Below are 16,783 nucleotides of genomic sequence, written 5' to 3'. Positions count from 1 at the left end.
CGAAATACACATGATAAATCATTTTTTTAATTAAATAATTAATCAAGATTAAAAATAAAATACCCGAATAATAATGGCGTGTAACAATATTGTTTCAATCATTAGTATTATTTATTTGTTACTATAAATTTTTTTAAAATATAATTATGGCTCAACGATAATATTAAATGAACAGCCCAATCTTAACAGTCAAATTAGGTAATAGTTTCCTTAAAAAACAATTAAGTAAAAGATAGTGTGTCCCCACAGACAAAGACACTTGACGACTCTCGAATTTCGACATCCTTATTATCTTTCCCCCTACTCTTAGGCAATGCTTTGTTGCTTACCAGAGGCAAAGAACATGTGAAATGGACCCCCTTCAACGAACCACAATTACTGTGTATGTAGATATAGATATAGATATAGATAACTTGTTTTGAAATGTATTAGATACACCCAAGAGCCTCACCTAAATCTTGAAATTCATTCACCACAGCATCCGCATCGAATTTTTGTTGAATATTTTCTTGGATGGTGGTGTGCTGTATCAACTCATTCAATGTTCCATTTGCTTTTCATTCATCTGTATATATAAATAGGTTTCATCCGAATTCTTGACTTCTTGCTATATAAATCTTTTGAGTAACCATTAATGGCCAAAAAGCATCTTTTGCACATTTTAAACCTCTAAATTTGCAATCTTTCTTGTTTTTAACGAGGCCATGTAACTGGGTATTTAAGCAGAGTTCTTGATGCTTTCTGTTGATGCCTCAGAAATGGGCTACTCTTTTCTGCAAAAGGGTTGGTGTATTGTTGTGTGTTTGTTGTGTTTTAGCTTAATTTGTGATGTGAATGCTGATGTGGCTGTGGAGGGAAGAGTTTTCGTGGATGGGAGAAGCCCCATTGCTAAGACAGATAAGGATTTTATATGCGCTACGTTGGACTGGTGGCCACCTGAGAAATGTGATTATGGGACTTGCAGTTGGGGTCACGTTTCTTTGTTGAATTTGGTATGTTTTCTTCATCATTGTCCCATGTTTACTAGGCGCACAGAGAGGGGCGATCGAGAAAAATCTCAATTTTGGTATGCTAAGTTTTGGAAAATTCAAGTTTCGCTTCCATAGCTGAGATTTTCCCCCGCTTTCCGAATCCTTGGTCCGCATGCATCTGCAAACTTGTTATATGTGCGTGTGTCATTTGACATGATTGAATTTGATGGGTAGTAATTGATGGTTATCATTGTTTTATTTATGATTGGAAGAAATCACTATCTTATGTTCTTGAGGCTTTAAAGTTCATTATTCCTGTGCTTTTCTCTGTTTCTGTTACGCTCTGGTGGCCAAGGGTGGATCCGGACCGACATTAAAGTTTTTAATTAATCCTTTGGAGTACAAAAACACAATATCAAGCCAAGATTGAGAGGTTTTTTCTTGAAACAAATAAAAAAAAAAATTAGGGGTTATCATGACAGGGATAATCCATAATTTCCAACCCTGCTTCAAATGTGGCTCCACCACTTTTTGAATCAAAATATTTGGTTGAATAAGATCTCTGGTTTGGTAAAAATTTGGTACAGTTTGGTGAAAGGGAACGTCCAATTATTCAAAACTAAGCAACCGCAGAGCAAACAAGAATACAAGATATCTATGGCTTGTGACAAATGTATCTTGAGGACCTCATCATGAAATATGCAATTGTCTTTTATTCTAGGGAAATCACACCTCTTCCCATTGAGTTTGTCTTGTGATTCATGGATGTGAGATGATGTTGAACCAGTAAATTATTCTGTCTTGAAAAATTAATTTAATTTGTTTTATAAAGAATAAGGTCAAAGTTCTAACAATTCCGCGAAAAAAATAAACTTTGCCATCCGAAATTTCTTCATTGCGAAGCTTAATGTTTATATACTAAGAGCTTTTTGATTTGAAGATCATGAACAAACATGCCTTATGCAAGGATTTTCATGTTTCTGAGTGCAGGATCTCCAGAATGTCGTTCTCTTAAATGCAGTACGAGGTATAGATTCATTAACACGAAATAAGTAATTGCACGTTTTTCTGCACTTTTCAATCAAAATGATGGGATATTAACTTTATTCTTTTACATGATCATGTAGCTTTTTCACCATTAAAGATCAGATTGGGTGGTACATTGCAAGACAAAGTCATATATCAAACGGAAGATAATCCGAAGCCCTGCAATTCATTCACCAAGAACCCATCAGTTTTGTTCGGTTTCACCGAAGGGTGCCTTCCATTGGCTAGATGGGATGAGCTAAATTCCTTCTTTAATCAATCTGGGTAAGAACATAACTTTGGTTTGAATTTCAATAATTAAAAAAATCATGCTAGTATTAAAAGTTGCTGCTACTTTTTATGAGTTCAATTCAGGGCTCTTATAATTTTTGGATTAAATGCACTTAATGGGAAATCAATACAGCGAGATAATACCGCAACTGGTCCTTGGGATCCTACTAATGCTGCCTCTTTCATTCGTTACACTGTCAAGAAAGGTTATGATATTTTCGGTTGGGAACTTGGTAAGAATCCTCACAATTTATGGTCAAATTAATGAGATATTTTATCAGAAGCATTTATATAATCTGAAAAGTTTATCAACATGCCTCTTTTCTTGTCAGGGAACGAGCTGAGTGGGAGCGGTGTTGGGGTTGGAATTTCTGTGGATCAATATGCTGCTGATACAGTCGTTCTATACAATTTAGTTCAAGATATTTACAAGGAGACTAGTCTCAAGCCACTAACCATTGGTCCTGGAGGATTCTTTGATGCCGGATGGTTCCAACAATACATAGCTAAAACAAATGGATCGCTAAATGCAATCACTCATCATATATACAATCTAGGCCCAGGTACTAAATCTTGCTAAGAACATCAAAATTGATGATTTTAACAAAAAATAAGATTTAATCACCCACTGTATTTGTAGGCAGTGACGAGCACCTTATGGATAGGATTCTCAATCCATCTATTCTTGATTCTGGAGGAGATGATTTTCCAAGACTCCAGAGCATAGTGAACAGCTCTGGGACCTCAGCCGTTGCTTGGGTAGGTGAGTCTGGAGGAGCGTATAATAGTGGACGTGATAAAGTAACGAACGCATTCGTGTTCAGTTTCTGGTAATCCCATATACTGTTTGCAACCGAAAAATCCTCGTACCATATAGCTGCTTATAGCTGATTGATGTATTTGGTTCGGTGATTATATAATAGGTACCTGAATCAATTGGGAATGGCATCTGCTCATGATACAAAGACATATTGTAGGCAGTCGTTGATTGGTGGCAACTATGGTTTACTTAACACCACCACCTTTAATCCAAATCCAGATTATTACAGGTGAAATGAAAGTTTTCCTGCATTAATGTACTTTTATTTTTAAATTTCCTTTCAAAATTCTGAACTCCGGATTTTTCAACCTACTAAAATGAAATTCTAGCTTTCCTGTTTGTGTTAAAAAAAAATTCACCAAAATTTCAAGGATATTCTGAAATTTTCAAAATTTTGCGAACAAAAACAAAATTCTAATGAAAATAATTTTCATAATTTCACTATTTTTTATTTGGTTGGCTATAAAAAGTTTACGATAGTTGCAGATATCTTCATACCATCGCCAGCATATATTTTGAAACTGACATATGTTCAATACCTTGATCTTACAGCTATTGCTGATGCAACTTTTCAAGATATTTGAAGCTTGATCAAACTTAATTATTTGTTCATCCTTTCTTGATTGCTAACATCCTGTCGGCCTTCTCGCAGCGCACTTCTTTGGCACCGCCTTATGGGGAGATACGTTTTGTCAACAAACTTCACGGGGACCAACATGATCCGTGCTTATGCCCATTGTTCAAAACAATCGGTACGTTTGATTTATCCAAGTACCTCTACCCTGAAATCGACTCTAAATTTACATTGCTAGCAATCGACCTAACAGTGTCATGTATCTTTTGTTCAGCGAGGTGTTACTTTACTACTGATAAATCTAGACGGGAACACAACTGTCCAGGCAGAACTCAACTTCAGTGGAACGTCAATGCAAGTGCACAGAAGGCACAGGCATCACAAACACAGATCCAAGGTGACATTGTTGCCTCATGATAAACAAGCATCTGTAGCAAAAAGAGAAGAATACCATCTAACCCCAATGGACGGAAATATACAAAGCCAGACCGTTTTGCTGAATGGGAAGGCGTTAACCGTTGATTCATCGGGTGCTATACCTGCCATGGAACCTGCATTCTTCAATTCATCAGAGCCAATGACTCTTGCTCCTTACTCCATTGTGTTTGTTCACTTGCCTAGTGTTGCCATCCAAGCATGTGGGTAGGTTATATAAGCATTCATACAAAACTCGATGATGCATATGTTGTATTCCCCATTTAGGTGATTGGTTTCAGTGGAAAAGAGGGCATAGGTTTCCAATGTAATTTGTTTTTCCTCTCAAAATAATATCAAGTCAAGCACAATTAAGTGGTTAAAGCTATCATGCACTTCTTGTTTTTGAAATTTTTTAAAAAACATTGTCCTTCTTAATAATACATGATGAAATTAATGAAGGGATATTCACCATAATTATTAGTACAAATTAATTAAATTTTCATTATTTTTGTAAACTAATCGGTCCCATTAGGAAAATTTGACTTCCTACTTGACAAATAAATTATGTTGGATTTTATATTAAAATATCTAAAATACTACATCAGTCCTAAATATTAGACTTATTTGTTTTTTCACATGGATTTAAAAAATTATTAGAAAAACAAATTTATATATAAATTTCTTATTTTATATTTATTTAATTTATTCAAAAAATGATTGCACGTTTTTTAAATCATAGTTAACAAAGATATATAGTAAAACCAAGAAAAAACACGAATAAATGTAGAAACTGGACTATGTATTTAAGATTAAAAAAAAAGAAGAAGAAAAAAACCCTATAATTGAGAGGAAAGTGGTTTTTTCGTATTTCTTGAAACATTGAAGATATACATACAAAATTCTATGGTTTAGAAGAGAGGACCAAATCAATGATATTTTTTTTTTAAAAAAAACAATTTCAAATAACTATCGTGTTTCCTTGAATTAAGAAAGAATATTTCAAGTATATTGGGACACGAAATAAAAGTAAATGTTTTTGTGAAATTTCAAACGTTAGCATTAAGGATCGGAGTTACGTAGCAGTGGGGTTTTTGGCTAACACGAGGAGGATTCAAACGTAAACGAACTAATGAGTTCAAGTGTTGACTAATAGTTTAGGGGCCAAATTAAAATTTTCATAGTAAATTATATGTATAAAAAATACTAAAATATATCCATATAGCGATATATTGATATTGTAAATTAGGAACATAAAGGACATTTTGGAGCAGTATGGTGTCCGTTAGTTGCACGGCACCCTCTTTAGTGGCAGCCAGTGTCTGACCATCTGGAAGACGTACGGGACATGAAGAAACTGCTTTAATATTCAATAAACATAATTCGTTACCGGTAACGTGATGGGAGCAGCCGGTATCAATTATCCAATCTGGCATACCTAACTTACCCTGCAATCTGTTAGAAGAAGGAGAAGGAGAACCAAATGCGGCCGAGAATGCCGCCCATTGTTCGGCAGAGAAACTTGGAAAGGATTGTGTGGCAGGGGCGTGGCTCAAGGTGGCAGGAGATGCACTGTGAAGAATTGCGGGTGCAACAGCATTAGCACGAACGCCATTACGACCATGACTTGTCGAATTTCTTGTTGAAGAAGCTGACTGTTTCCCTTTCAAAGTTCCTTTTCCCTCAAGGGTAGAACCATATTTTTCCACGTACCAATCTGGAGTGCCATGTATGTCGAAGCAGGTTGTAACATCATGACCCGATTTGTGGCATTGAGAACAAGTCAAGGCTGCCTTCGTCGTTTTATCGAGGCGTGGTTTCGATTGAGGCTCCATTCTCACAGCAAAACCAACTGCATCGGGTTTCTCTTCGGTGATGCGTGTGATCCCCCGAACCTGCTCATCTTGAGCGATTTGTTGGAATGCCCGATTCAACGTAGGAAGAGGATCCTGTGACAAGAGAGTCGATCGCAATTGTGCATAATAATCAGAACATAGGCCAAGAAGAAATTGATGCAACCTGTCATCATCACGTAGTTGGCTGTGTTGCTTACCGACTTGACACGTACATTTACCGCACTTGCAAGAAATCAAAGGCTCATGTTTATCAAGTTCATCCCATAAAACGTTCAATTTACTGAAGTAAACCGCAACAGGCATAGCTTTTGTTTGCTCGCAACTGTTAATATCGCCCTTAAGTTGGTGAATACGCGGACCATTCACAACCGAGAATCTTTCATGTAAATCATCCCATAAGCGTTTTGCATTATCGTAATTCGAGAGCATAGAACGTACCTCGGGGTCAATCGTATTCATGAGCCATGACACAAGCATGCACTGAATCGTTAGCCAATCATCATTCGTACAAGGAGGAACAATATCTGTGATTGTGCCGTTAAGAAATCCGAATTTGCGCCGAGAAGAAAGTGCAACACGAATAGCATGAGACCAATCATCAAAGTTATCGAGTTTCAGACGGATTGGAGTAATGAAATCACCAGGGCGATCTTGTGGCCCTAAGTAAAATGGCGAGCTGGAATCGATTTTTGCAGGCGGCGGTAAAGGGTTGGCGGCAGCCATAGTGCCGAAGAAGATGGGATTTAACCTGGCTCTGATACCATGATAATTTTAGATAATCTGTATTGCTTTTCTTATTCAATGTCATCAATATTTATACAGGCTAGAAAATCAGAAAAAACTAAGCAAATATACGCTTCCCATATATCTAGCCTAATCTATATTTTTATTCAATTTATTGCGGAATTTTGGTTAAAAGAATTTCTCTATTTTTGAAAGAAAATTTAAATTCCATAATTTTAGTTTCAATTTGTTTAGAGAGTGTTATGCTCCCAAAATAAAATATTAAATAAATTGACATATCATAATACATTAGTTCATTTTTTGTATATCATTTATATAAATTATATTAACATATTCGCTTGAAAGATGAATGAACATTTTTGTCTTCTTGAACTTGGATGAATTTTGACCATGGTGTGAAAAAAACACATGTGAATGATGAGATTTGTAAGAAATCTGGGCATGTTAATTTTTTCTTTTTTATTTTGGATGTTGAACTTAAAAGTACAAGTCTAATAGCATAGTAATAAAAAGAAAAATTTATATATTTCATTTGAAATAATTACGTTTTTTTTTGTTATACAACGACTTCCAGAAAAAATGAGTTGTGTGTTTGGTTTTTAGTGGTAGTTTGGTCTTTTCGTATATGAGTAGGGATGTAAACGAACCAAGTAGCCGCGAGCTATTCAGAGTTTAGTTCAATTAAGCTCGCTTGAAATTGTTCGTTAAGCTTATCGAATCGAGCTCGAGCTCGTCCTCAAGTTTGAAAATATTTGGCTCATAAGCTCGTGAGGATATTCGCGAGCTCGAACTCGACTAATTTGTTGGAACATGATTGTACATAACTCAAGCAATGGAAGACAACTTGCATTGTTTCACATAAATATTTGAGTGAGAGAAGGATTCGAAAGAGTATAAAATGAGAAGCATATCCCCTTAAATTCTCATATTTTAGCTGGACTTTTGAGTAAGAATGCATAACGAGCTTGAAAATGAGCTTGTTTAACGAGTGCAAAAACGAGCTTGTTTAACGAGCGTAAAAATGAGTCCGCTTAACGAACAGAGTTCGAGTCAGAATCGTTAAACATGATAAACGAACTATCAACAAACCGAGCTCAAAACATTTACGAGTTTATTAATTTCAAACGAGCCAAGCTCAAGTCTCATGATAAAATTTTGAATCGAGCTTGAGACTGTATATACTTTAAATGAGTCGTGCCCGAGACTGATATGGCTAGGCTTGGTTCAGCTTGTTTACCTCCTAGATATGAGTATAAGAATTGATGTACAAATATTTAATGTGTATATATATATATATCATCATTCTTTTTGTTAATAGCATGTTTCGTATTCTATTCTAACGATATTTATTTTATTTTTTTATATTTAAATCAAAATTTCATATTGATCAAGTACCAAGAATTTCTTTTTGAGCTATCGTGTACCAAGATTTACTAATGTGCAAGTGTGAATGAGCATTTGGGTTAGGTATTTCGGGTCCCAACCGGAGCATAATCCATTATAAACTGGATAATATTCGACTCGAGCACGACCCTAACCTCAAATAAAGCGTATCTGTTCAGGTTCAGCAAATCCTTCAGCAGCTGCGTAGTGATTTTTCTTAGCAAAACTCCATCATCATTTTCTCTCTAAGTATTCCGTCTATATAAATTTTTTTCTTTTTCCTTAATCTCTTTCCATAGATGCTTAAATCCTACAAATAACGAAAACCAAGAGTTTATTATGAATCAAACTCTATTTTTAAATTAAGATATTATATCTTAGAGATAAGTTCTTAAATTAAATTATGTGGAATAAATCCCAAGAATAAAATTATTTAGGAATAAATCTTATCATCTAATCATTTTAAATTAGTCTAGAAATACCAAATTCTAATATTTCTATTTAGATAAAATATATATTAAATATGAATAAAATATTCCTTTCACTTTTCATAATCTATATAGTCAAATTCCTGTATCAATAAGTTATTTTTGTTTCTTAGCTGCATAACATTGACGTGACACTCACTTATAACAAAATGAACTTCAACAATCAAAAATTAAAAAATACATGACTAAAACTCAATAGTTGGCCAAAATTTCAGACGAAAAATGAATTGCAATTTCCATGAGAAAGGGGTTTAATAAGGCGTGTGAGAATCAGGTCACGCGAAGTGGTCACCCCAAATAATGAGTTTTACATTTTTAGAGACAAACATTGGAGAGTCGCTTTTCAACAGCGAAGGTTCTTTGGGTTCCCAAATCTCGTTAAATTATATTTAATTAATTAAAGAGGTAAAAAGTATGTGTAGTGAGTTAGTAGAAAGTGTAGAAAACCAAGATTATTGTCTGCAGTTGCATCACCAAGGCACCTCTCCTTTGGCCCCGCTGTCTCTTCTTCTCCTTTAAGTTATATTTATACACGCAAATATTCATTAATAAATGGTAGTAATTAAGTAACTTGAGAGTAAGTCAAAGCTTGCATGAACTAATTAAATCAACCTTTTATTTTGGGTAAAAAATGACTCCCTCGCCTAGACTAGATGATATGTTCGTGTCTTATGATCTTGCATGCTTTACATAATTTTGTAATATAGAATTTCTTCGGTCGTCGAATAGATATATTTTTTCTGTTCCTTTCATACGCTACATTACGAAAATATAGGATTTTATCGCCAAAGTATGTCCTTAATTATACATCTACAACATGCAATATATATACATAAGGTCGGAGTACACAAAAATATATGGTTGAAATTGCACAGACCCTAATCTGAGCAAATATCAAGTATATATTAGTTTACATGCATGGATGAGCAAAATAATTAGGACATTGTTCTATTATTATAACAATCCTAAAACAAAAAGTATGAAATATATGATATATACACCAATTTTTTCATCTTCCCACGCAGAATCTTGATCGATGAAAAAAAAAAACAAAGAAAGCTAGCATGATATAAAGGAAGAATTTAATTAATGGGGACAAGGTACGATAAAAGGGGTTGTTTGTGTTTTCTTGGTGGAGAATATTTCAGGTGCATGCGCAAGACAAGGAAGAAAGTTTCTTGAATTTGAGTTCAAATTAAGCATGATAACTCTAAAGTGAGATTCACTCCCCCATTGATATCATTCACCTCACTTTCTTCTCCTTGTCATCCCAAAGCAAGCCTTACTCAATCACACATTATAAATACATACATACATACATACATACATACATATATACACACATACACCTCTTCGTTAATTACATTTTCCAGTATCTTTGTGCATATTTATGTTACATATATATACATAGTTTATTAGCTAGATTCTATCTATTCTCGTAATTTCGAGCTAGCGATTATCTTCTGTTTGTGTTTTTTTGTTGTCGTTTAGAGTTAGAGCTTTATGAAAATTTTGAGTAAATGATAATTTTGTTTCTGTTAATGAACTCCTCTTATACACATGCATGCAGTATCAATTAGTATTTAAGCTTAATGTAGTTTTAATCGATGCATTTGAGATGATAATCTTATTCCAATAGGCGTATGTTATCTTGGTTTTGTTTTTTCCTTAAATCCCCCTCCTTTCTTCTTGTATGACCTAATGAACGTATTTTCTTGCCTGATGAATGATTATGCTCCTCAAGAAAAAATTCCCAGATCATGTTGGTTGGCAAAGTTGAGAATCATTAACCAACCCCAACGACCAAACATAGATAACCCTCTTAAGAAACATCTCCTATGATTCCATGTCTATTTTTCAGTAGATTGTCGGCATATGTAATGATCATGTTGTCTTTTCTGATCCTACATAGGACCATTTTGATGCATCCTTTATTCCTTTTATAATGCGACGTTCCGTTCTTTGTTGTTACCAAGCAAAATATTGAGAGAAATTAAGAAAAAAATGCTAGAATCTAAAACCAACACTTGTTGTGGATGCGTGTCGTTGGGTGTTAAAGAACGAGATGTTGGTGCGGTTCAATTTGAAGACGGATTTACACATGCAACGAGTAAACGACGATCTCAGATTGAGCCGCGCCAATATCACTTTTTGCTCCTTTTGCATGGATCTTCATATCTGTCATCATTCTCAAAGTACATCAAAATCTCATGCATTGAAAAATCAGTTTCAGAAAATATCAAACTATAAGAAATTCTTGAGTATTTAATTTGTAGATTTTCAGCAGATCTTTCTTCTCAGATATGGTTCACATGTTACCGATCGATTCACCTGTAAGATCTCTTGATTTCTCCAGTCATTTTATTCAGTATGCACCCCTAGCAAGCTTGATGGTGTCTTTTCTATTCCCATTTTAATTTAAGTTGCAAGTATATGCTCAATCTTTTATTACAATTCCCACAATCATTTCATTTCCTTGCCAAATGCAACTGCTCGACTAAAGTATAAACTTGGAGTACCTTGTATATTCCCCTAAATACCCATCTCCTCTCAAGTCAAAATTACAAACCGGCACGAACCCCAACACGTTAAAGTGATTGGAGTAATCGGTTGGTCATGTATTTGTGAGTATCAAACCTTACATTAATTGAGGAGTTCTTGGTCAAGGACTGGAGATGTAATCCCTTCAAATTTATCAGATAGAAATGGAGATTTGTCAGGTGAGCACGAGTTGCAATCTTGATCAGAAGGTTTACAATAATTTGTTTGGAAAATTTCCAGTTGGCATGGAAATGGTTAGAATCCAACCCCGAACTAATAAAATTGAAGAAGTAGAAATCTTGCCCTGTTCCATTCGCATTCTTTCTGGCAGTTGGCATTCCTATCATGTTCGGCTGTGGACACAGGACAATGCCATGTTTCTTGATATATCAGATTAATAACAGAAAGAAAAAAAAAACTTTGTGTTTGTCAGCGTAAGAACTGATAGCATGTCGCAGCAGCAAGGAAAATATCTATCCACCCAAGTGATTCTTGAACCAACCGACAAGATACAGGAGGCACACCAGGTAAGAGATACCTTTTGATGCTAATTGTATATTGATTGGTGTTGCTTGATCACAGACAGAATTCACAGTGATATTTCATCATTGATTCTTACTGATTTTGAATCAAAATATACATTTATTTCTGGTCGAAAATGTCAGATAGGCATCGATATGGATATATGGTAAGTCAAGTGAAAAGGAGTTGCTTAGGATGATATGGGTATGGCGTTCATATCCAAAATTTCTTCTCTTGTTTTTGGCTCACATATGTTTAGGTGGCCGGAATCTGGGAATTAACATTTTCGACTAGCCTCCGACGATCTGGTATCGAATTCCCACACTCGAAACGACGACCTCCGATGCACATAGAGAATTACAATAGTTTTTCTTTTATTAACTATATCATTTAGATTTCTCAAATTGTCTGTTTAAGACTGGGTCGAAACAACAGATGTATTAAATAGAAAGGGATGGATTTGAAGAAATTTCAAACACGCAAATTTAAATTAAAAATAATTCGAATTTAAAAGATAAAATTCAAATTCTTAAAAGTTCTTTTACTATCCAGATGCAATATAGATTCGAATTATATATACATTTTAGATCCTCACAATTTTTGGAATATATCTTCTATATTATATTGTCCATTATCTTTTGTATATTTTCATTCAAAATTCCTTATTAAGTTTATATTTTGCATATAAATATGGCCTCCTCCACTCCTGCTCTTCTAATCTCCTTCAATGCTGCTCCTCATGCGCTCTTTATCAATCTCACCTCTTCCAATTATCTCTCATGGCGTCTGCAATTCACGACGCTCCTCACAAGTCATGATCAGCTTGGATTTGTTGATGACTCCCATCCCTCAGACGGCCAATTCTGCGTATCTCCCGTGGATCAAATCATGTTAAACATCATCATTTGATCGTTATCTCCATCCTTGATCACGTTTATTACGACTGCTCGCACATTCACATATTTGGTTGTATCTGCTATTCTTGGCATCGCCCATATGCTCCACATAAACTTAGGCAGCATTGTTCCTCCTGTGTTTCCTTTTGTTACTCCCTTACCCAAAGAGCCTATCTGTGTTATGAGTCATCCTCAGGAAAAATCTTTGTTTTGGGCCATGTTGTATTTGTTGTGTCCGAGGTTCCTTTTGCTAATGGTGGCTTTGGTGATGGTTCCTCTCCTAGATTGCTGCCTGGTGTGCCTATAGAGGATTTCCTGTCTAGGGACTCTTCACCTCTCTGCTCACCTTCACCGTCACCCAGACCCGCACAGCCCGACCTGCCAACCCCTCCACCCGACCTAGCCGCACCCTCTGCCCAGCCTGACCCGCCGAACCATCCACCCGAATCGTCAGACCCTGGCCCGGGTCCTCATCCTATGGTCACCCACTCCAAAAAATAATATCTTCAAGCCCAACCCTCGGTTTGGCTTCACTGCTGTCAGTCACTGACACTACTCCATCCGAGCCAACCACACATACTACTCCTCTTAAAGATCCCTGCTAGCGTACATCTATGTCTGAGGAATTTGATGCTCTATTTCTTAATAGCACCTATGATCTTGTTCCATCTGACACCCATCAGAATGTAGTTGGCTGCAAATGGGTGTTTCGAATTAAAGGAAAGCTTGATAGCACTGTTGACCGCTACAGGGCTTCATTGTTCAGTTGAGCATTATGTTCTCTGTTAAGGATCGGTTCCTTGTATTATTTTTTAGGTGTTGAAGTTGATTCTTATGTAGGGGGCCTTTGTCTCTCTCAGAAAAAGTATCTCGTTGACATCCTTACGAAGACCAACATGGCTGGTGATGTTGATGATCACATTTCGACTGATGCACATATGGTGTTTCTAGGTCCCAATCTGATCTTGTGAAGCTCCAAAAAACAGGGCTCTGTTGCTCGCTCATCTACGAGGCTGAATATTCAGTCGTCGCCTCTACAGCCGCGGAGCTGCCATGAGTTCGATCCCTGCTTCTTGAACTTGGCGTTGTCCTTGAGCCTTCTCCGATCTCTATCTACTGCGATTGGTGCTACTTATTTATGTGCAAATCACGTGTTTCATTCTCACATGAAGCACGTTGCTCTGGATTGTCATTTTTTTCGTGAGCTGGTTCAGAGTAAAAAAGTTCGTGTCTCTCATGTCTCGTCCTCCGACCAACTGGCCGATGCTTTGACAAAGCCTCTCACTAGCTCGCGTCTTCGTCTATTATGTTCCAAGATTGGTGTCTCTTTGAGCTCAGTCATCTTGAGGGGGCCTATTGGAATATACATTTCTATCTTATATTGTGCATTATTTTTTGTATATTATGTTTACTTTATCTCATAATTCCGTATCTGTCTTGAGTTTATGTTTTGTATATAAACATGTCTTGTATTCATTCATTCATTCTTTGAATATATATGAAATTATATTCTCTCATTAGTTTCTATACATAATTTAAATCCAGCAATCCAGAGAGTTTAAGTTATTTTACTGTACGAAAATACATTTTCATAACGTTAAAGGTACTTACAATGATCTGGTTTTCATGCTTATATTCATATTAACTTAGAATTTTACAAAATTCGAACTAAAGGCATCCATTTATATATGTATACATATATTTATGCTCATATCTATTTACATAATTTTGATATGTGTTATTGATCGTGTAAATCTCTATGTTCATCGCTGAGATGACACTCATTTATTTGATTATACTAGGAATGTTCACGTGCGATGCACGTGGATGCCTAATATTAAAAATATAATCACGATATTAAATAATGTTTAAAATCGTTTAAATAACATATTGTTTGTGAGCTTTTGTGAATCTAAATAATCAAAACACAATAGATATATAAATTATATCATGACTATAAATCATATATATTCATTTATTCACATGATATTTTTCAATATTATAATGACAATTTTCTCAAATTAACAAATATATTTTTCATTCAAATATAATTAACAATGGAAAAATAATAAAAATAAAAATAAAAGAATAGTTAATTTACCGAAACCAAAACCTACAATATACTCAAATTGAATACACTTAGACAAACGATTGTCAAATGAAATTCTCTTATTTAACTAAATTGTCATAATAATATTAAAATAAAATCACTAATCTTGTTATTAAGTTAAATATCAATTGTGATTTTGCTAATTTTTAATTTTGTTTACTTTCTCTGTTTGTTTTTAGAATACATATTATATATAGTTAATTTTATATCAGAATAGATCATTTGTAAATCAATAATGATTTTAATAATTTTATGTGAAAGAAAATTTTAAAATAATATCATTCAAATATATATGTATATATAGTAAAACACATATATAAATAAAATAACATAAAAAATTTATGAGACGATCTCACGAGTCAATTTTTTGAGGCAAAAATCCTAATTGAGTTATTAATAAAAAAAATATTACTTTTTATGCCAAAGTATTATTATTTTAAATATGACAAAGTCAATCTGTCTCACGAATAATTTTTCTTGAGACCGTCTCACAAGACCAATTAATAAAAAATACGTAGTACTCAGTTAAAAATATCATATATAAAAATTTTATATCTAACAAATGCTAATAAAGTATCACTATAATTCATATTTATTATAAGGATTATCTTGGTTAAAAAATTATAAGGATTATTTCATAAATATAAAGAAATTTCCATTATTTTTAATTTCTCATTAATTTATCTTTATATGAATAAAGTTGAAATAAATCAAACTAATCAAATTAAATTACAAATAAAACATTAGAAAAATTTTCAAAAGTGCATATAGAATCTACATACTCTCAGTGTATAATTTTTTTTTGTGGAAAATTACCATGAAAAAAGATATTTACTGACATGTTTTAATCACACTTGTAGAAAAGCATAAGCTTGATATATACACTGATACAATTATTTAATATCACAATGTAAGAAATTAAAAATAAAAATATAGTATCATATTAAAGTACTTTTGTAATATTTATCTTATTTAAGGTCAAATATTGTTATAAATTATTTAATAAAAGTATAATGAGATTGAAGTTGAAAATGAGAATAAATTTCTTTCATTAGTTAGTTGAGGAGAGCTCAAAATGGCTATCAAAATAAATCATTAGAAACTAATATAATTTATATCAGAACCGCAAAAATTGTTTAAGAAAAAAATGGATTCAAAACACTTACCATTGATTAGTTAAACTAATTAAATCAAGGAAACCAACGTAAAGTTAAATAACTAAGTAAAAAAACTCATAGAAGGAGAAAAATAGATAATCACTAAAATAAAATAAAACCTTAAAAGATCCAATGCATTAAAAAAATTAATGTAATAAAAATCAAATAAATATAGACTAATATATAGTTTAGATTAGGGGAGCTCAAAATAACCAACAATAAATCCTGAGAAATCGAGATGTAAACTTCAAATTTTGTGACAAGTTTCAAATATATTTTACTATTTAATTAATAATTAACCACACTCTGAAAAAAAACAAAAAGAAGCCACGTAGAATAACAAGGAGGGAAAAGTTAGGAATAAATTCAATGTATTAAATGAATAATACTGCTCATATATATAATTCGGAAGAGAAGAGCACAAAATTACTATCAAAATAAATCTTTCCAGACTACTATAATCTCATAATTTTGTGAAAATAATAGATATATTATATAAATTAACCAAACCGTAAAAAAAAAATTAAGAAAAAGAAACGGAAACAAAAACGAACCATCGATAAATCAAATTAATTAAATCAAAAAAACCAACATAACAATTAAATAATTAAGTAAAAAATAAAAATAGATAATCACTAAAATAAAATGAAACCCCAAAAAATACAATATATTAAATAAATTGATGTAATAAAACTAAAATAAATATATACTAATATATAGTTGAGATGAGGGGAGTGATATATTTATAATAACCATAGAAATAAATCCTTAGAGACATAGATGTAATTTTTAAATTTTGTGAAAATTGACAAATATATTTTACTAATTCATAATTGGAAGTATTATATTTGTATGTAAGTAGATTAATTAATCGGGAAGTAGGAATAAATTCAATGTATTCAATGAATATTAAGACACACACGCACACATATATAAGAAATTACAAGTTAACCCATATAAAAAAACAACTTGTTAAGCTAAATAAATAAA

General features: G+C 33.5%; 1 protein-coding gene across 1 annotated transcript; it reads left to right on the top strand.

Moving 5' to 3' along the window:
* The first annotated feature begins 328 nt into the window (after positions 1 to 328).
* Positions 329 to 4,480, top strand: LOC140842761 (heparanase-like protein 3). Its single transcript, XM_073210886.1, has 9 exons — positions 329 to 992; positions 1,962 to 1,998; positions 2,099 to 2,282; positions 2,373 to 2,521; positions 2,621 to 2,851; positions 2,929 to 3,118; positions 3,212 to 3,337; positions 3,761 to 3,860; positions 3,957 to 4,480. The coding sequence occupies exons 1-9, from the start codon at positions 735 to 737 to the stop codon at positions 4,326 to 4,328; spliced, it is 1,647 nt and encodes a 548-aa protein (XP_073066987.1). The 5' UTR covers positions 329 to 734; the 3' UTR covers positions 4,329 to 4,480.
* Positions 4,481 to 16,783: the final 12,303 nt, after the last annotated feature.

This window comes from Primulina eburnea, chromosome 10 (assembly GCF_022965805.1).
Source record: "Primulina eburnea isolate SZY01 chromosome 10, ASM2296580v1, whole genome shotgun sequence".
Taxonomy (NCBI): domain Eukaryota; kingdom Viridiplantae; phylum Streptophyta; class Magnoliopsida; order Lamiales; family Gesneriaceae; genus Primulina; species Primulina eburnea.
Note: the sequence above shows the minus strand (reverse complement) of the source record. Positions and strands in the feature narration are given on the sequence as shown.